Source organism: Carcharodon carcharias, chromosome 6, assembly GCF_017639515.1.
Source record: "Carcharodon carcharias isolate sCarCar2 chromosome 6, sCarCar2.pri, whole genome shotgun sequence".
Lineage (NCBI taxonomy): Eukaryota > Metazoa > Chordata > Chondrichthyes > Lamniformes > Lamnidae > Carcharodon > Carcharodon carcharias.
Genome location: NC_054472.1, coordinates 75014897 through 75037423, shown reverse-complemented (window position 1 = coordinate 75037423; position 22527 = coordinate 75014897). Strand labels below are relative to the sequence as shown.

Genomic DNA, 22527 nt, shown 5'->3' with positions numbered 1-22527 from the left:
CATCATCACCCCACATCATTTTTCACGTCGGCAAGCGGGCCCCGCCCCTCGCTCGCCGAACAGAAGATTCTGCCCATTGTATTTATGTTCTTTTTACACAAAACTGGAAAAAAAAGGCATTTCACCATAATCTTAACTGTTTTTATTGTGCGCCACTTAACCACATTTCTCTGGTACAAATTAAAAAAGGAACTAGAGGTTGATCGCATTACTTTTCCAGCACTAACATATCTTTGCAGATAAGTGTATTACATGCAGTATTGATCTAAAATTGTTTTGCACAGGAAACTTTTGTTCAAAAGGAATTTGTTTTTCTTTATTTTTCCTAATTCATAAATGTAGCTCTGAATGTTACCTGTGAGAAAGGCAAGGTGAATGCATCTAAGAAATTGCCTCTTAAGAAGAATCTATTGATCATCTTAAATCAAAAGAATATCTTTGACATAAGATTACCTGCCAGTTTCAACATTAAGTACATTGTGTTATAGCCCCGGGCAGTTGTAAGTCTGCCAAAGGGTTGTAAATAAAGCATACTGCTGTTGGTGTCTGTGCCCCAACCAATTAAGGAAGAATAAAAAATTTTAAAGAAATTTGGTTAATATGAAGAATTTGAGGTGTTGATGAATTAGTCTTGCAAATTTTTGCTTGTCTTAAATAATCAGAATTTACTTAAATTGTTTTGATAATTTTCTGTTTTGATCACAAAGATTACTGTATCCAAAGAGTTATTTTGAAAATTGAGCAGATCAGTGGTTGGGTGAGTTCATGTGATGTGAACATTGCTAGAAAGGGCAACATTTATTGTCCATTCCTAATTGCCCTTGAGAAGCTGGTGTGGTGGTGAACTGCCTTCTTGAATACAACTGGGTGCATTGTATTAATTGTACAGTAAATGTGTTTACTTGTATGCAGATGGTAGACATTAACTGGGGATTCACTTCTGCCCTTATGAATAGACACAGATTGAAATTGCAATTGTTGGCTTAGCAGATGAATGTTTGTAATGTGTAATTCGGTAATTAAATGCTTATAGAAGTGTATTCTATCTTTCACCAACTGGCTTTCTGAATTATAACATGGTAGCAAAGCGTGGTTGCTTAAAGGTGAAAATTGGAATTTTTTTCAGACAGAAAGCTAAAATCCTAGTGGATATTGTGGAAAATGGCAGAAAACAACTGTAAATTATCAGGGTATGATTACCCTCCAATGATCCTGGAGTCTGAACCATATGACCAGTGGCAGAATGAAATGGATATGTGAACAGGGGTTAAGTCCCTACCAAAGAGAAAGCTTTGGCTTTGGCATTGTCCCTTCCGACAAAAAATAATAATCAGAACTAAGTATTTTATGAGCTGGATGCATGTGATGAAGATTTGGATATTTTATTAAAGTGATGAAATTGACAAGAAAGGTGGTCTACGAGGCATGGTCAGACTTTCATTAATTTCAGAAAACAGATCCCATCCAAGGAAGAGTATATCATGAATTTTAACATATTGTATAAAAGATCGACAAAATTCAATTTGGGGATCCCTGGATCAGTACTAGCATTTAAATTACTGATTTGTGCTGAAGTGTCTCAACTGGACAAGCTATTGGTTTTAACTGGTGTTCACTTCTTGGAGGGGGACAATCTGGTGGATCAGATGTTTTCTGCTTTGAAAAATTTCCTGGGAGAAGAGTTATTATCTTCAGTCTTTATGGAACAGATGGGACATTCAGTGGTGAAACAAATAATAGAGTGCTAATCATTACCAGATTTCAAAATAGTCCAGATATTGAGCTCAGGCAACAATACACTGGAAGGATTAAAGACAGGCAGAATGGGGATAATAGCACTTTTATCAAATTTAGCTATTACAGCAGAGGACAGAATTTGAACAGTAATAATAGGCAAATTAATCCCAGGAATGCCCAAGGAACAGTTACTAGATACTTCAGGTGTAATTTGAGGTATCATTATGTGGTGGATGTCCAAAGTGGAGAGGTAGGATACTTAAAATAACACCTGCCAAAGAGAATTTTGAGACAGAGGATAGAGATAATGATGAATATGAACAAATTATACTGGTCGCAAGGAGTTTTAGTGCTGTGATGAATATGTTAGTCACGGATTCCTTCAGTTGTACACTATTAGATACTTCTTGCACTTCAACAGTATGTGTATATAGGTTGTTGAAACATTGGGCTGGATTTTCATCCTCGATATTGGTAGTGGGAGTTGGGAAAATTCACAACTTGGCCCACCTGCCTTTAGAGAAAGTGCCTGCAAGGACAGGATTTACATTGTTGGGGGCAATGGGGTGTGGGGGAGTGTGGTGGTGGTTGTACAGGTGTGAGCTGCAGTCAGGCCAGCTGACCTGGGAAACAGGTCGGACGTAGCCACTAGGACTGCAAGGTGCAAAGGCAGGCTGCTTAAAAGGCCTGCCTTGGTGCAGTGGGACTTCCTCCTGGTTATAAGAACTGAAGGGCCCTCTAGCCCTCACTCCTCACAACCCCACTCACTCCCCATCCACGCCATATCATGCCTCCCCCCACCCATATCAAGCTATGGCATTTCCATAACAAAAACAGAATTACCTGGAAAAACTCAGCAGGTCTGGCAGCATCGGCGGAGAAGAAAAGAGTTGACGTTTCGAGTCCTCATGACCCTTCAGGGATTTCCATGACCATTTACCTACTGTACACTATATAGAATATGTATTGAACCAATGAACCCTATAATGACAGTAGTATGTGTAAAAAAACACTTTGAAAAAACAATCATTCATTGATTATTGTACGTGTCCTTCAAAAAAATAGCTTCTTTTTACTACAGGGCAATAAAAATTATCTTTAAAGGATATAATCCCCATTAATTAATCGATGGTTAAAATCCCAAATGGACTTTTGTTCTATGCAGAGATAAAAACAAAAAACAAAAAACTGCAGATGCTGGAAATCCAAAACAAAAACAGAATTACCTGGAAAAACTCAGCAGGTCTGGCAGCATCGGCGGAGAAGAAAAGAGTTGACGTTTCGAGTCCTCATGACCCTTCGACAGAACTAGGCGAATCCCAGGAAGGGGTGAAATATAAGCTGGTTTAAGGTGGTTGGGTGGGGGGGGGGGGGGGGGGCGGGGGGGGGGGTGGGGTGAAGTTGGGTGGGGGGAGAGAAGTGGTGGGGGGGCGGGGTTGTAGGCAAAAGCAGTGATAGAAGCAGATCATCAAAAGATGTCACAGACAGCAGAACAAAAGAACACATAGGTGTCGAAGTTGGTGATGTTATCTAAACGAATGTGCTAATTAAGAATGGATGGTAGGGCACTCAAGGTATAGCTCTAGTGGGGGTGGGGGGAATTCGCCTAATGCAGTGCCCAGAACTGGACACTTCAGTTGAGACCAAATCATTATTTTATAAAGGTTCATCATAAATTTCTCCCTTTTATACTCTATGCTTCTATTTATAAAGTCCGGAATACTACATGTTTTTTAATCGCTTTTTCTACCTGCCCTACTGTCTTAAATGATCGTGCCCAGATACTCCCATGAGACCTCTCTGGATATTTGGTTTGGTTTTTATTCCATTTCACATTTATTGATTTACATATTAATTTCCATTAACTAACTCTTGCTCTAAACTGCAAAGTTCTTATTGTGTCTTTTCTGGCAATAAATGTCAGTTGAATCTGTATGGTGTAATGAAGTTTGCAGCAAATTAAAAACAGATCTTTTTAGAAATGTGTGCTGCATTCAGGTAAACAATTAATGCAGACTTTTTATTTTCAGCAGTTAACAAAAATGTACATTGTTGTACTTTAATGTCAATGCATTTGGATAAGATAATGTTGGTTTTCCTGTGACCCAGAAATATAGCACCATCTATTGGTTTATTCTGTGTGCTAGTTATGTGCAGTATTTTCTTCTTACCTGAGAGAACACTGTCACTGAGGAAACTCAAGGCACCATGGAAAGCCTGCTCATCTTGGCAGAGCTGGATATCAAACCCACAATGGAGGAACGTAGCAAAGTTATTGACCCGCTCACCTTAGGCAAAGTTCCAGCTGATGCTGTACCTCCTGAAGTCATTGAGCATGGGAAACAAGCACTCCTGTATCATCTTCACAAACTTCTCTGTCTGCTGGAGGGAGAGGGCTGTGCGCCAGGGTAGGCAAGATGCAAAGATTGTGACCCCGTACAAGAACAAAGGCGACTGCAGTTATTGCAACAACTTCAAAGAGACATCTTCCTGCTCAGCATCATGGGAAAAATATTTGCCCATGCTGCCCTTGTCAGATTACAAATCCTGGCTGAACTCCGAATCCAAGTGTGGTTTCAGAACTGGAAGACCTACAGCTGACATGATCTTCACAATCCGGCAGCTGCCAGAGAAATGCTGTAAACAAAGGAGATCACTACATATTGCCTTCATCAATATTACCTAGGCATTTGATCATATGAGCAGAGGCAGTCTATTTAAGCTGCTGGAAAAAAATTGGCTGCCCATTGAAGCTGCTCAATGTGATCTCCTCTTTCCATGACAACATGATGGTAAGGTCAGCTATGTCAGGGCAACATCACAACCCTTTGAGATCCACAGTGAGGTCAAACAGGGTCAAATTCTGGCACTGACACCCTGCATATTCCTTTCTTTGCTGCTGTCAAATGCCTACAGAAGGGTCCTACTTACATATCAGTACTGATGGAAAACTGTTCAACCTAGCCAGGTTGTCATCAGAGAGTTGCTCTACGCTGATGATGCTTCACCAGCATGCCAAGATGCATGGAGTGGATGACTAGTATCTCCCAGTTGGTGGTTCCCTCTGACATTCAAGCAGCATGAAAGGGCTGACGCAGGCAGTAATAAGGTGGTGGGTGCGGTGAGGGTGGACACCCCTCACAGAGCACCGTCATCATCTGCAACCCCTTGGCCCTCTGACTGAGGCACCGTCAATACAGGCTGATCCTGTGACCATGGCTGCCCTCCATCAAGACAGGTGGGGCAGCCTGTCATTGTACTGACACTAGCACTTGGGTGACAAGGATGTTATGGTTATGACCAGTTCAAATGAATCATAGAAACATAGAAAATAGGAGCAGGAGTAGGCCATTCAGCCCTTCGAGCCTGCTTCGCCATTCATTATGATGATGGCTGATCATCCAATTCAATAGCCTGCTCCTGCTTTCTTCCCATATCTTTTGATCCCTTTCACCCCAAGAGCTATATCCAACTCCTTCTTGAAAACATACAATGCTTTGGCCTCAACTACTTACTGTGGTAGCGAATTCCACAGGCTCACCACTCTCTGGGTGAAGAAATTTCTCCTCATCTCAGTCCTAAATGGTCTATCCCATATCCTCAGTCTGTGACCCCTGGTTCTGGACTCCCCCACCATCGGGAACATCCTTCCTGCATCTACCCTGTCTAATCCTGTTAGAATTTTTTAGGTTTCTATGAGATCCCCCCTCATCCTTCTGAACTCCAGCGAATATTATCCTAACCGACTACCGACTCAATCTCTCCTCACATGTCAGTCACGCCATCCCAGGAATCAGTCTGATAAACCTTCGCTGCACTCCCTCTATAGCAAGAACATCCTTCCTCAGATAAGGAGACCAAAACTGCATACAATATTCCTGGTGTAGTCTCACCACGGCCCTGTATAATTGCAGCAAGACATCCCTGCTCCTGCACTCAGATCCTCTTGCTATAAAGGCCAACAAGCCATTTGCCTTCTTTACCGCTTGCTGCACCTGCGTGCTTACCTTCAGCAACTGGTGTACAAGGGTATCCAGGTTTCATTGCACATTCCCCTCTCTCAATTTATAGCCATTCAGATAATAATCTGCCTTCCTGTTTTTGCTACCAAAGGTGATAACCTTACATTTATCCACTTTATACTGCATCTGCCATGCATTTGCCCACTCACTCAGCTTATCCAAATCACACTGAAGCATCTCTGCATCCTCCTCACAGCTGAACCTCCCACCCAGCTTCAATGAAATGAAAAGGTTAATGATTGGAGCCAAACTTGTGTGACTCTAATGATTGGCTTTAAGACACATGAATGATGAGATGGGGGACCAATGCACATGACTGTGTCACTTAAAATAGCATGGCAGTTGGAGACTTGTTTTCTGACAGTGTGAGGAAGAGTGGAAACTACTCTTCCCATAAATCTTGGAATCGCTCCCACCCTCAGAAAAATGTGTTTCTGAGCTGCTTCACTTCCAGTATGAGGGGCCCTTAGTAGAAACGTACCTGAGTTAGTGTGGCGCAAGCATCCCTTCCATCCTGCTTGATACTTTGAATTTTCAGCCAGACCTGGGGAAGCTGTTGCATGGCTGATCCACCCTACTTTCCTACTTCCTCATCCTCTAAGGAAGTGTACCACTCCCCCATTTCCCCTTCAAGGTCCACACCTCTCTGGAGGCCCATGTTCTGAGGAGTGCAATAGAGCACTATAATTAGAAAAATCCTTGAGGGAGCACCTGGAGGAAGCCCATCAACCCCTGACCAGTGGCCTACTAATGGTCAAGTATTGTACATAAGTAATGACAACTTTGGCAAGGAAGAGAGTGACCATGGGAACTATGCCAACCAGGCAATTTGTGCTTTTAGGAGAGAAGGGGAGAAAACAAATGAAGGAAATAGAAGCAAAATTGGCTTCTGTTTGTGTATTTGCAGCATACAGTATTAAAACCTGGAAATATTATCATATGTAATTAATAGGGAAGTATACAAGTGATTTTAATGATAAAAATTATTGATATCCAATTGTAGCTCAAGAGCTTGCAAGTCGAGAGCAGAAGCTCATTTTACTGGAGTCTAACTTACAAGCTACTGAGAAGCAGCTAAATGAACAAATAGCTGAGACAGTTCGACAAGAGAAAAAGCAACAAAAGTTACATACGGAACTAGAAACACTGAAAGACCACCTTGAAACTACAGATGAAGAGATGAACAAGTACAAGTGAGTTATTCTTGCTTTTCAGCTATCTTCTTGGTTTATAGATTTTAACACTATAATGCTTTAATGTTTTCACTAAGTGACACTTGTTAATTTTTCTCCTTACCGAAATAAAACTTCATAAGCCATATCAACTCCCTAAGCTAATTCAAAATTGTGGCCTTTGGTAAACTATTTGAAGTTTGGTTTGATCATGCAACAACAAAAATCTGTATTTGTATAGAGCCTTTAATATAATGTAATAAATGTGCAAGGTGTTTCACAGAAGCATTATAAAGCAAAATTTGATGCTGAGCAACCTAAGGCTACATTAGGGCAGATGGCCAAAAGTTTGATCAAAGAAGTAAGTTTAAGAAGCATCTTAAGAAAAGGAAACAGAGGCAAAGAGATTTAAACAGAGAGTTCCAGAGCTTAGGGCCTAGGCAACTGAAGGCACGACCACCAGTGGTGGAGCAATTAAAATCCAGGATGCCTAAGAGGCCAGAAATTAGATGATCTATCGGATAAAAGTATTGTAGGTGTTTGGGATAAGCCTTTTAAACTATTCTGGAGCTATCTTAAAACACAAATTCCACAACCTTTATTTATGTCTACCTGAGAGGTCAGGGACCTATATTTAACGCCTCAATAAATGTCATTAGAAGACAAACCTTTAATAGGAAAACTAATATAGCAAAAAAGGTTGCATTTAGATTAAGTACCAAAAATTAATATCTCAGGTTACTTCACAAATGAATAATGAGTGTTGAAAAGGACACTGAGCTAGGGAGAAAGAGATAACCAGAGATGACCAAAAGCTAGGTCAAAAAGATAGATTTTTCAGGTGTTTTCTAAAAGAAGAGAAAAAATAGAGGCAGAAGGGTTTAGGGAAAAAACCGAAGCGAGCAGGATCAAGGAAACTGAAGGGTCACAGTGGTTGTGTCTATGACCAAAGCATGGAAAAGGTTTCCAGCAATGGAAGGACTGAGGTAGATTGTAAAGGCAGACAATATTATAGAAATTGTTATCCTTCCCATTTTAAGATTTTAGGGCAGATTTTCCCGTTGTCGTGCAGGGCCGGGCCCCTCACATCCACACGTAAAATGACACGCGGTGACGTCAGGCAAGCGTCCCGACGTCACCACGCGCCATCGCGATGTTTCGCTGGGCGGGTGCGCGATGATGTCCAACGCGCACCCGCCATTAATTAACGGGCCACTTAAGGCCCTTGAGTGTTCAATTGATGCCGATTTTTCGGCACCCGTGCAATCTTCAGTTCGGCGCAACGGGCAGGCGAGTAGGCCAGGTTTGTTTTAATCTCATCCACAGGTGGGATAAGAGGACTCTCTGAGGTCGTGAACGTGCACAATCAAGTATTTATTTTTGAAAGTTTTCAAACTTGCCTGTGTGATCTGCAGTACTTCAAAACGCATACCAGCTGTTTTTTCTGTATTCTGCAGTGAGTAATCTTTTCTGGGCCTGTAGGTTTCAGGAAGCCTTCCCTTAGCCTGGGAATGAGAGATGAACTCTCCACTGGAGGCAGCTCCTCTGAGGAGGAAGGGAGGGCTAGAAGGGGGAGGAGGCCAAGAGTGCACATTCAGCCTCCAGGGGAGCCACCATTGGGAAGACAGGCGCAGGCACAAGGGACACAGGGCCAACAGGAATTCCAAGGCGGAAGGGGGCCGCAGAAAACACCACTATCCTGCTGCCAGGGTATACAAGCAATGAAGCAGCTACCTCAATACTCCTAAGAAGCAATGCCGAAGGAGGCTCCATCTCTCAAGGGAGACAGTCAACTATATCTGTCAGACGATTGGGCCTGAGATTTCCGCGAACTGTGTCGATGGACACCCCATGCCAGTGGCTCTAAAGGTCACAGCTGTTCTCAACTTCTATGCCTGTGGCTCCTTCCAGGGCTCGGTGGGTGATCATTGCAGTGTCTCCCAATCAGCTGTCCAAACTTGTGTCAAGCAGGTTACAGATGCTCTGTTCAGACATGCATTGACCTTCATCCACTTCCGTTGGGACCAGGCAAGTCAGACACAGAGACCCAGAGGCTACGCGGCCATTGCTGGCTTCCCCCACGTCCAGGACGCAATAGACTGTACACATGTGGCCATCAAGGCACCAGCAGGTGAGCCCGGTGCCTTCGTCAACAGGAAGGGCTTCCACTCCATGAACGTGCAGATAGTGTGTGATCACAGGATGCTGATTCTACAAGAGTCTCTGCAAGGTACCCAGGCAGCTCCCATGATGCCTACGTCCTCAGACACTCCCAGGTGCCGGCACTCTTCAGTGCTCTGGCTTGGCTGGATGGTTAGCTGGTGGGTGATAAGGGCTATCCTCTCAGAAGGTGACTCATGATGCCTCTCTGCCATCCAAGAACAGAAGCTAAGCAGCAGTACAATAGGAGCCACGCCTCCACAAGGGCTGTGGTGGAGAGAGCCACTGGTCTTCTCAAGATGCGCTTCCGATGCCTGGACCGGTCAGGGGGTGCACTCCAGTACCCCCCAGATCATGTCTCGGTGTTAGTGGTTGCATGCTGAGCTCTCCACAATCTTGCGCTGGAAAGGGGGGACGCTGTGGATGATGAAGACATTGACACAGTGGCTGCGGCTGCACACGATAAGTCCAGCAGTGAGTCCGAGGATGAGCATGCGTGGGAAATGCTGAGGGGGTAGACGCTGACCCGGGCATACTGCAGGGAGGCAGGAACACCCAGGAGGCTTTAATCCAACGAACCTTCAGCTAGCATACCACAGATGGTCCACCAGATCAAGCCTGGGCTGTTGGCTTGACACTCAACACCTATGTGCAAAATCTGCCAGGTTAGCCACAGTAACTAAGGATCTTGTTAATAAAGCTGAATGTCCAACAAAGCACTCATCACAGTTTTGGAAACCATACAGATGCAGAAGAAAATGGGCACCCTCAGCCATGGTCACATGTCTGAATTTAATGTGTTAAACAAAGCAGCTTATTATAAAAAAATGACAATAGTGTTACAAATCAAATAAATTCATAAAGGCCTCATCTCGGGCCAACACAAAAGCACCACTGAAATACCCATGGTGCGCCAAAGGTGCCTTATGCTTTTGTTTACAGGTGCGAAGTCTTGGTGCTGCCCCATCACTCAGAGTGTCCTCTGAGACACCCTGCTAACTCTGCTGTTCTATTGGCCTCAATGACCTTGGTGGTCGTCCTGTGCCCCGTGGAGCCAGTGCTGGCCCCGCCTGGGAGGGAGCAGCCAACTCCACAGCTGGCATCTCCCTAATCGAGCCTCACCGGATGATACGGTCACTGGGAGAGGGGCGGAGGAGCTGCCGCCCTCATCTGAAACGTCCTGAGAGGAGCCCACAGAGATGACAGGCAGCTGCTGCACCGACGTGAGGTCACTTCAGACCTCCCTGCTCACCGTGGATGGATGGGCACCGAGTTGGGAGACTTGACGCCCACATCATCTCCCGCACAGGCACTGACCATCTGAGGTCAATGCCGATGTGAGGGCTTGTTGGCAAAGCGCATTCCCAGGAAGCCCTGACGGGTCTCCTGGAGTAGGTTCTCCATGAGAGTCGCCACCGTCTCAATGGAGGATGCATAGAGCTCAGACATGTGGCTCACTGCTTCGGCGAGCGTCCGCGTAGACTCCTCTACCACAGAGACCAAGCCAAGCATAGCCTCATGTATCTCCCCAGATGCTCCCACATACCCAGCCGCATTTCCTGCACCTGCTGCGTCGCAGACGACTCCAGAGGCACATCATCAGGCACCGACTGGGCATATGCCTGGTCCCCTGCAGTCCTCTGACTGCTGGAGCCATGGGCACTCTCTGTCTCTGCCAGCTCCTCCAGCGACTGTGAAGTGCCCTCACCGCTATGTCTCAGGACTCTAGGCTTTGTTTGAATTCCCATCGAGGTGCTAGTATCTGCGCTGGTGCCTGCCTGGCAGAAACGGTGTGACACTGGTGAGACTTCAGGCCCCTCAGGTGAGAGAGGGGGCCTCTGCTGCTCCTGGCCCTGCTGCAATGATGCTGAAAGGAAGAACAAGGACAGTGGATCACTTAGCGTGGAGACAATGACAAATTCCATCCATGTCCCCCCGGATCATTATGCGCTCATCCTTCCATAACCAATGGTCATCATGTTGCAAAATTAAATCATTTAACATTCAGCAGTGATATGGCTATTGGAAGGACAATGCTGACCTCATGTTGGGCATAAATATCTGGCCGTGGCACCCTAGCCTCATTGACACTAATGGACCTGGGTGCATGGTGCCTCTCCAGATCCAGGGCCTCCTGCTTGAAACAGCTTAGAATGGCAATCTGTGTCTGGTCACCGCCAGTCCTCGTACGCTGTGCTGCGTTAGGAGCATTCCTCTCCTGAAAATGAGAGAAGAGCATTGATTAATGCAAATTGCACATGGACTCTGTTCGCGCACGGCCCACTCCACCCAGAGTGGGACATATCAGGGCTCCAGTGCCTCCTCACTCTGCTGCTGCCGAGCACTCACACAAAGATGCTAGGCCTGTCCCCCCCACCCCCCCAACCCTCCTTGGCCACATGCTGCCTACATCACATTAGGCACCACACGGTATATCCTTCCATAGCAAGGAGGCGCAAGCATGTGGAACGCAGCAGATTGTTCATTGCCATGCCACCTTGAAGCTCCCCTCCCACCATCTCATCACCCTGACTAGGACATGTCCTGGAGTTCTAACACAGTGCCTAGGTGCAGCTCCAAGTTGCCCTACACCAGTCATGTGAGACTCAGTGTAACACATGCTGTGGGGGAAAAACACATCTCCTCATCACCCTCTCAGGCTGATCTCAGCGTGTGCAGTACCTGCTTGCCCACCCAGCAATGCCGTTAATCATTCAATGCAGTCACGACACTTGGACTTGGGGGAGGGGGCACAGCAGGAGGGCAAGCCAACCTGCTGGGTTAAATGCCCAGTGCCAACATGGTACTCACCCTGCCGGAGCACAACAATTCATTGAAGCACTTGCGACACTGGATCCAGATGCGCCGCACCACGTCACAGGAGCTCACTACCTCCGCCATCTCCTCCCAGACACATTTCATCATGTCGGGGGCCTCCTCCTCCCATCCTGGGGGACCAGCACTTCCCGCCATGCTGCCACCTCCTCGAGGAGGGCAGCAAGGCAGTCATCTGAAAAACGTGGGACACACTGGCCCTCCAGCCTGGCCTGTCCCACTGCCCTACCCTCCGGACTGACCTGCTTATCAGAATCCCTCTGCTGTGGCCTTGCACTTGTCATTGTGAGCAACCTAGAAAAGGCTGCCAGGCCTTAATTTAAACAGGCTACTGGGTCGCCATTGGACCAGGCGGTCTGTGCACGCCCACCGCCGCCCGCCCACTCCCGCTATACTCGGGAGTCAAGAAATACAATGGGTGGGCCTTAATTGGCCCGCATGCGTAAAATGGCGCGGACCCGATTGCGGGCGGCGATTGGGTCCGCGCCTGCCCGTGCCCGCTCCCACTCCACCTCCCCGCCACAGAAAATTCATGCCTTAAGTTTTAATTTTTTAGGTTTTAAGATTTTCATCCTTGTTCTCAAATCCTTCCATGGCCTCATTCCTTCTAATCCCTATAACCTCCTCCAGCTCTAAAACCCTCCAAGATACATGCATTCGTGTAATTCTTGCTTCTTGAGCATCCCAGATTTTAGTCGCTCTACTGTTGATGAGCGTACTTTCAGCTGTCAAGGCCATAAACTCTGGAATTGCATCCCTAAACCTCTCTGCCTCTCTGTCTCTCTTTCCTCCTTTTAAGAAGCTTCTTAAAGCCTACCTTTTTGATCGAGCTTTTGGTCATCTGCCCTAATATCTCCTTATGTGACTCAGTGTCAAATTTTGTTTAATAATGTTCCTGAGAAGCATCTTGGATGTTCCACTACAATGAAGGCACTATATCAATACAAGCTATAGTTGAAATAAGTATACCTTGCTTGTCCTGCTTTCTACCCTTAATTAGCACATTCCTTAGATAATATCACCATGTTTAACACCTCTTTGTCCTTTTGTCTGTGACATCTTTTAGTTATCTCCACCTATCACTGGCCCTCTATCCAGCTCTACTTGTTCCCCCCCCCCCCCCTTAAACCAGCTTATATTTCACCTCTCTTCTATTTTTACTTAGTTCTGTTGAAGGGTCATTCGGACTCGAAACGTTAACTGTATTCCTCTCCACTGATGCTGCCAGACCTGCTGAGTTTTTCCAGGTATTTTTGTTTTTGTTTTGGATTTCCAGCATCCGCAGTTTTTTGCTTTTATCTAAGTGTTATTGATGTTGGTTAGGATGTGGATTTGAAACCTAACCCTTGTTAAACAGGATGTGCAAATTCCACATGGCTTCAGGCTTAGGTAGTAGTCGGGAAATGGGATGGAAATAATAGTGAGTGTGCTGAGCTCATGATAAAGGAAAAAAATAGGGCTTAAGTCTTCCTGGTATTGAAGGAAGTTGTGAATTAACAATGACTCGATATCAGACAAGCAGTCTGATAGAATGGAAGTAATCTCAAGATCAAGAGTGGTGGTGGAGAGAAAGTGTTGTACAGCGATACGATTAACATTCATATGCTTTTGACTTCTTTCAGTTGTCTTTCCAAGATCATAAAAATTGGAGCATGAATAGGCCATTCAGCCCATCAAACCTGTTCTTTCATTCAATATGATCATCTGACTATAGTCCAGGGTTCCCCATTACCATTGACTTCCTTGTCAATCAAGAATCTGTCTTACTCAGCCTCCACTGCTGTCTGTGGAAGAGAATTTCAAAGACTGATGACCCTCTGTGAGAAGAAATTCCTTCTCATTCTCCATCTTAAATGGAATACCCCTTATTTTTAAACTATGCCCCCTAATTCTAGATTCCCCCATTAGGGGAAACATCCTCTCAGCATCAACCATGTTAAGTTCCATCAGAATCTTATATGTTTCAATAAGATCATTTCTCATTTTTCTAAACTCCAACGATGACAGGCCAAACCTGCTCAACCTTTACTCATATTCCCCCTGGGAATCAGCTTAGTGAACCTTCTTTGAACTGATTTCAATGCAAGTATATCCTTCCCTTAAGTAAGGAGACTGAAACTGTACATAGTACTCCAGGTGTGGTCTCATCAGTGCCCTGTTTAGTTGAGGCGAGACTTCCATACTGCATCCCCTTGCAATAGAGGCCAACATTCCATTTGCATTTTTAATTACTCTGTGGATGTAAACGCAAACTTTTTTTGATCCATGTACAAGGACACAAAGATCCCCCTGTACTGCAACATTCTGCAGTCCCTCACTATTTAAATAAGATTCTGCTTTTCTATTCTTCCTGCTAAAGTGGGCAGCTTCACATTTTCCCACTTTGTATGGTAAGCTCTCACTCTGAGTGACCCCTTTTTAAGTCATTTCAATTTAATGTTAGTCAGTTAATGGAGTGGGTATTCGCAATTAGCGTTGGGAACTTCATTTTAACATTGTTTTGCACCAGGTGATGTGGGGTCGCGTGACCCAATCTGCACCATTTTGGAGTGGCCTCTTCCACTTCCCAATCCTTCCAATCACTGTCTCTCCAGCTTGCGGCTTACCTCCATGACCCAGCAGCTTGAAGCTGCTTTCACTCCATAAGTTGCTTCCTGTCTATTGCCATTCATCTCCTGAGCCCTCGCTCAGAAAGAGGGTTCAAGAGAGGGAAGCGGCACGAAGGAGGATTGACCAGCGAGAGGATCAGAAATGACCAGTCGGGCCAGGCAGCGTGAAAGTTCGCTAGCAGGAGGGTCATGGAGAATGATCAGTGGTGAGCCAGAGGGTCAGGGAGCACTATTGGCAGTGAGCCGGAGGGTCGGGGAGTGGGAGAAGTGTCAAGTCGGGGGGTGGGGTGGGGGGGGGGAGGTGACGCGAGAGGCAGCGAGTGGGAGAGACAAGGAGCAGAAGAGGCAACAAACAGGAGAGATGATGAGCACAAGGTAAGCAGAAAGAGTTAGCATATTTATTTTATATTTCTAAATGTATTTTATTTTAAGACTTATTTCGTTTATGAATATAATAGTTTAGCAATTTACAGTAGTTAAACCTACAGTGTAAAATGTTTTCATGTTTTTTCTGACAGAGAAGGTCTTATCGAGCCTAATTAAAGCTTTTACATTGGTTGTAATGGGGAAATCTGATTCACTTAACATTGTTTCACTTAAAGTTGTACTTATCAGGAATGCAACAAGGAATTACTGTACTCTATCTGCCAAATTTTTGTCCACTCACTTAACTTGCCAAAATCCCTTTGCAGGCTCTTTGTATCCTCCTCTTGCTTTCCTTCCTATCTTTGCATCATCGGCAGATTTAGCTACAATATAGTAGGTCACTTCATCCAAGTTTGAATATCAATTGTAAATGGTTGAAGCCCCAGCACTCCACTAGCTACAGTTTGCCAACCTTGAAAATGGCCCATTTATCCTGACTTTCTGTTTCCTGTTAGTTAGCCAATCCTCTTTCCATGCTATCATCCCCAAACACCATGAGATCTCTATCTTGTGCAGCAACCTTTTATGTGTCACCTTAATGAATGTCTTTTGGAAATCCAAATACACTACACCTACTGATTCCCCTTTATCCACCCTGCTTGTTACACCCTCAAAGAACTCTAATAAATGTATCTATTTCTGGATTTCTCTTTACCTCCTTAATAATTGGCTCTAGTTTCTTCCCAATGACAGATGTTTAACTAACTGGCCTATAGTTTCCTGCTTTGTGTCTCCCTCCTTTCTTGAATAATGGAGCTACATTTGATATTTTCCAATCCACTGGGACCTTTCCAGAATCTAGGAATTTTAGAAGATTACAACCAATGCATCCACTTTCTCTGCAGCCACTTCCTTTAAGATCCTAGGATGCAGGCCATCAATCCAAGCGACTTTTCAGAAATTATTCTCATTATTGTTGGTTTTACAAAGTATTTTTCACCAAATAACACCTGGGATGTTAACTTAAAATACTTCCTGAGCCCTGCCATATGTTAGAGTTGAATTAATGTATGTAATTTATGTTATTGTCATATTAATTTATGACATTAAACACTTTATATTAACTAGTATGGCCAGAAAAGCCTTATCTGAATGACATAAGAGCATAAAGAGGAAAAGGCCATACTGCCCCTCAACCCTGGCTCTGTCAATCAAAAAGATCACAGCAGCTCTTCTATCTCAACTCCAATTTCCCACCCTATCCCCATATCCCTTTTGACATCTGACTAGTTACAACTTGCCAACCCAAAAGTATTCTGTTCATTCTTATTCACCATTGACTAATCTTCAATTCATGCTAATATATTACCCCCAATGTCATGAGTCCTTATCTTGTTCAGCAACCTTTTGTGTGTCATCTAATCGAATGCCTTCTGAAAATCTAAATATGTTACATCCACTGGTTTCCCCTTAGCTACTCTACTAAGTACATCCTTAAAAATCTCCAACAGATTCCTCAAACACCATTTCCCTTTCAGAATTCTGTGATGACTGCCTAGACTCTACCTGGAATTGTTTACTCCAACTTACCACTTACTGTGGATTACCTTGCTGGGAGTCAGAGCTGACTGGACTTGCGGGAGACAGTTGGGGGCTGAGGAACACCTATAAATACAGACCGGGGATTTGACCGAGGCCTACCTTGCTGGGAGTTGGAGTGGAACAGACCTGGCATCAGTAGTGGGGAAAGTAGGGTCTGTACCGTTGGGACGGTTTACACCAGAACTGTGTTGGGACGAGTGTCTTTGCAAAATGCATATCTAGGGAAGTAGAGAGGGCTTTAAACTAAACAAGAGGGGTAAAGGATCAAGCTTGGGTAGAGGTAGCAATTCAAGGTGTAGAGTCAGAACAGGAGAGCAAAATAGCAATATGAGAAATGAGGGTTAGACAATGGCAGGAAGGGACAGAGAAAAAACCTAAGAATACAGCAACAGTCAAGACTAGATGTTACAAAGATAACAAAAAGACAAAACTGAAGGCTCTCTATCTGAATACGCATAGCATTCATAACAAAGTAAATGAATTGATGGCCTACATTGAAGTAAATTAATATGATCTGATAGCAATTACAGAGACGTGGCTGCAGGAAACTAAAGATTTGATCCTTAATATTGAGGGGGCACATGACATTCAAGAAGAATAGGAAGCCAGGTAAAGGTGGAGGGGTAGCAACTGTTATCAAAGAGGGCATTGATGCAATAGTTAGAGAGGACTTTGGTTCAGGAGATTAGGATGTAGAATCGGTTTGGGTGGAGATGAGGAATAGTAGAGGAAAAAAGTCACTAGTGAGAGTGGTCTACAGGCCTCCTAACAGTAGCCACAATGTAGGACAAAGTATTCAAGAGAAAACATTGTGTGCTTGTAATAAAGCATCAGCAATAATCATGGTGATTTTAATCTACATATAAACTGGAAAAATTGATTGGCAGTAGTAGCCTGAATGAGGAGTTCTTAGAATGCTTTCAAGATAATTTCTTACAGCAGCATGTTCTGGAACCAACCAGAGAGCAGGCTATATTAGACTTAGTCTTGTGTAATGTGACATGATTAACTAATGACTTCAGAGTAAAGGTACCCCTATGTAGCAGCAACCACAATATGATTGACTTTTACATCCAGTTTGAAAAGGAGAAGAGTGGGTCTAAGACTAGTGTCTTAAACTTAAATAAAGGCAACTATGTGGGCACGAAAGCTAAGCTAACTGAAGTGAACTTGGAAACTAGGCTAAAGGATAGTTCAATAGAGAAGCACTGGCAGACACTTAATGAGATATTTCAGATTATTCAGAATAAGTATACTCCTACTATAAAGAAAAATTCTAAGGGGAGGTCCCACCATCCGTGGTTAACTAAAGAAGTTAAGGAAAGAGCACACAACTCCGCATAGATGACTGGCAGGACAGATGATTGGTCAGGATATAAAAAACGGCAGAGAATGACTAAAAGGTTAACCAGGAGAAAGAAATTAGAGTGTGAGAGGAAGCTAGCTAGAAATATAAAAACGGATTGGAAGAGTTTCTACAGGTATTTAAAAAGGAAAAAAAGTGAGTGTTGGGCCTCGAGAGTGACAATGGGGAGCTAATAGTAGATATTAAGGAAATAGCAGAAAAAATAAACAAATATTTTACTTCTGCATTCACGAGAAAAGATACAAAAAACATTCCAGTAATAGCCACAAATCAGGAGGTTAAAGGGAGAGAGGAAATTGAAATCACTAAGGAAACGGTACTGAACAAATTGATGGAACTGAGGACTGGCAAGTCTCCGGGTCTCCGGGACTACATCCTAGGGTCTTATAAGAGGTGAATAATGAAGTAGTAGATACTCTGGTGTTCATTTTCCAAAATTCGCCAGATTCTGGAAAGGTTCCATCAGACTGCAAAATTGCAAATATCCTCTATTCAAGAAGGGAGGGAGACAGAAAATCGGAAACCATAGGCCAGTTAGCTTGACATCTGTTGTGGGCAAGTTGTTACAATCAATTAGAGACAAAGATTGGCCAGGTGGTTAACAGTGAGGTTGAGTGTCTTGGGCTACAGGAAGATATAGACAGGTGGTCAAATGGGCAGATAAGTGGCAAATGGAATTTAACCCTGAAAAGTGTGAGATGATACACTTTGGAAGGGGTAATTTGACAAGGAAGTATTCAATGAACGGCATGACACTAGGAAGTTCTGAGGAACAAAGGGACCTTGGCATGTGTGTCCATACAGGATGTTGCCTGGGATGAAACATTTAAGTTATGAAGAGAGGTTAGATAGACTTGAGTTGTTTTAATTGGAGCAGAGAAGACTGAGGGATGACCTGATTGAGGTGCACAAGATTATGAGGGGCATGGACAGCGTGGATAGGAAGCAGCTGTTCCCCTTAGTTGAAGGGTCAGTCAAAAGGGGTCATAAGTGCAAGATGAGGGGCAGGAGGTTTAGGGGGAATGTGAGGAAAAACCTTTTTACCGAGAGGGTGGTGATGGTCTGGAATGCACTCCCTGGGACGGTGATAGAGGCGGGTTGCCTCACATCCTTTAAAAAGTGCCTGGATGAGCACTTAGCACATCATAGCATTCAAGGCTATGGGCCAAGTTCTGGTAAATGAGATTAGGTGGGTAGGTCAGGTGTTTCTCACATGTCAGTGCAGACTCGATGGGCCGAAGGGCCTCTTCTGCACAGTGTGATTCTGTGATCACCGAGGAGGTTATGGCTGGGCACTTAGAAGAGCTCAAGCCAGCTGGGAAGAGTCAGTGTGGTTTTGTGAGAAGAAAATCATGTTCAACCAATTTATTGGAGTTTTTTGAAGGAGTAACATGTGTGGATAAAGGGGAGCCAGTAGACGTATCGTACTTGAATTTTGAGAAGGCATTTGATAAGGTGCCACATCAAAGGTTATTACAGAAAATAAAAGTGCGTGGTCTATGGGGTTACATATTAGCCTGGATAGAAGATTGACACTTCCCTTCCCTTCCTTGACCTCTCTGTCTCAATCTCTGGTGATAGACTGTCCACCAATATTCATTACAAGCCTACCGACTCCCACAGCTACCTCGACTACAGCTCCTCACACCCCGCTTCCTGTAAGGACTCCATCCCATTCTCTCAGTTCCTTCGCCTCCATCGCATCTGTTCTGATGATGCTACCTTCAAAAACAATTCCTCTGACATGTCCTCCTTCCTTAACCGAGGTTTTCCACCCACGGTCGTTGACAAGGCCCTCAACCGTGTATGGCCCATCTCCTGCGCATCCACCTCACGCCTTCTCCTCCCTCCCAGAAACATGATAGGGTCCCCCTTGTCCTCACCTATCACCCCACCAGCCTCTGCATTCAAAGGATCATCCTCCGCCATTTCCGCCAACTCCAGCATGATGCCACCACCAAACACATCTTCCCTTCACCCCCCCTGTCGGCATTCCGTAGGGATCGTTACCTCCGGGACACCCTGGTCCACTACTCCATCCCCCCTACTCCTCAACCCCCACCTATGGCACCTCCCCATGCCCACGCAAAAGATGCAACACCTGCCCCTTCACTTCCTCTCTCCTCACCGTCCAAGGGCCCAAACATTCCTTTCAAGTGAAGCAGCTTTCACTTGCATTTCCCCCAACTTAGTCTACTGCATTCGTTACTCCCAATGCGGTCTCCTCTACATTGGAGAGATCAAATGTAAACTGGGCAACTGCTTTGCAGAACACCTCCGGTCTGCCCGCAAGAATGACCCAAACCTCCCTGTCGCTTGCCATTTTAACACTCCACCCTGCTCTCTTGCCCACATGTCTCTCCTTGGCTTGATGTGTTGTTCCAGTGAAGCCCAACACAAACTGGAGGAACAGCACCTCATCTTCCGACTAGGCACTTTACAGCCCACAGACTGAATATTGAATTCAACAACTTTAGATCTTAACTCCCTCCTCCATCCCCACCCCCTTTCTGTTTCTTCCCCCTTCCTTTTGTTTTTTCCAATAATTTATATAGATTTTTCTTTTCCCACCTATTTCCATTATTTTTAATCTTTTATGCCCTGCCAGCTTTTCCACCCCACCCCCACTAGAGCTATACCTTGAGTGCCCTACCATCCATTCTTAATTAGCACATTCTTTTAGATAATATCACCAACTTCAACACCTCTGTGTTCTTTTGTTCTTTTGTCTGTGACATCTTTTGATTATCTGCTCCTATCACTGCTTGCTTGTCCCTACAACCACACCACCACCCCCACTTCTCTCCCCCCACCCCCAGCTTAAACCAGCTTATATTTCACCCCTCTCCTTAGATTCACTCAGTTCTGTTGAAGGGTCACGAGGACTCGAAACGTCAACTCTTTTCTTCTGTGCCGATGCTGCCAGACCTGCTGAGTTTTTCTGGGTAATTCTGTTTTTGTTGTAGAATATTGACTGGCTGGCAGAAAGCAGACAGTATGTATAAATGGGTCTTTTTCAGATTGGCAGGATGTGACGAGTGGAGTCCCACAGGGGTCTGTCCTGGGACCTCAACTTTTTATGATTTACATCAACAACTTAGATGAGGGGAGTGAAGACATGGTAGCTAATTTTGCAGATGACACAAAGATAGCTAGGAAAGTTTGTTGTGAAAAGGACATGAGGAGGTTGCAGATGGATATAGATAAGTTAAGTGAGTGGCAAAGATCTGGCAAATGGAGCTTAATGTGGGAAAATGTGAAGTTTTTCACTTTGGCAAGAAGAACAAAAAAGCAGAGTATTACTTAAGTGGAGAATGGCTGCTTAATTCTGAGGTGGAGATGGATCTAGTTGTTTTTGTACATGAGTCACAAAAAGTTGGTATGAAGGTACAGCAAGTAATTAAGAAGGCAAATGGAATGCTATCCTTTATTGCAAGAGGGATTGAACATAAAAGTAAGGATGTTATGCCTCGGTTATAAAGGGCGTTGGTGAGAACGCACCTCGAATACTGTGCATAGTTTTGGTCTCCTAATTTAAGGAAGGATGTAAATGCATTGGAGGTAGTTCAGAGGAGGTTTACTGGATTGATACCTAGAATGAGTGGGTTGCCTTATGAGGAAAGGTTGGACAGACTAGGTTTGTTTCCACTGGAGTTTAGAACAATGAGGGGTGATTTGAATGAAGTATACAAGATCCTGAACGACCTTGACAAAGTAGACATCGAAAGGATGTTCCCCCTTGTGGGTGAGTCCAGAACTAGTGGGCACTGTTTTAAAATTAGGGGTCAGCCTTTTAGGACAGAGATGAGGAGAATCTTTTTCTCTCAGAGGGCTGTGCGACTTTTGACCTCTCTGCCTCAGAGGGCAGAGTCATTGAATATTTTTAAGGAAGAGGTAGATAGATTCTTGTTACGCAAGGAATCAAAACGTATCGGGTATAGATGGGAATGTGGAGTTCGGAACACAAGAAGATCAGCCATGATCTTATTGATCGGCAGAGCGGGCTCAAGGGGCCGAATGGTCTACTCCTGTTCCTATTTCTTATGTTCTTATAATTATTTTGATTTAAAAACTGAGTTTTGGTTTAATTACTGTAAACTTCTATTTCCTGCCCAGAAAAATTGAATGGTCGTATAATAATATAACTTTAAACCATAGTTAAAGAATGAATTGACAAAAAGTAAGCCGGCAAGATATTCTCTGGAAGTTTTGTGCGCCAAAGATAGATATTCCAGTTGTGGGACACAGGCGATGGTAGGCTCACACAATTCTTCAAAAACATAGTTGTCAAGTCAAATTGGTTAGAAATAGAGTTGGAAACTCTATAAATTGACACTAGATCACACTTTGTTTAGTATCTCTTACTGATAGACAGTAGTAATTTAGAATGTGTAATGTGCTCTAATATGTATTGCATAGTTTTGAATTGTTGAACAGTTATAATTTGTTGTGAAACAACCAGATAAGTTGCAATGCTTGCAAACAAATGGTTTTTTAAAATTATTGACTTAGTGACTGCAAAACAACATGTAGCTGAGTTTAAGTCATCATGAAAATATGCTGCAAATAAAAACAGCTGCATTAAATTTTTACAAAATGCTGGTAGGGGACAAAGGTTGCGTTCAACAGACCAGACCCCATTTTCCCTGTAGCAAGAG

General features: G+C 44.2%; 1 protein-coding gene across 1 annotated transcript in view; it reads left to right on the top strand.

Annotated features, from left to right (window-relative positions):
* LOC121278803 (polyamine-modulated factor 1-binding protein 1-like) overlaps positions 1–22527 on the top strand; it is a 357653-nt gene that overhangs the window by 137541 nt on the left and 197585 nt on the right. Inside the window, exon 8 of the mRNA XM_041189256.1 lies at positions 6763–6952. Within this exon, the coding sequence (XP_041045190.1) occupies positions 6763–6952 (190 nt within the window). The remainder of the gene's footprint in view (positions 1–6762; positions 6953–22527) is intronic.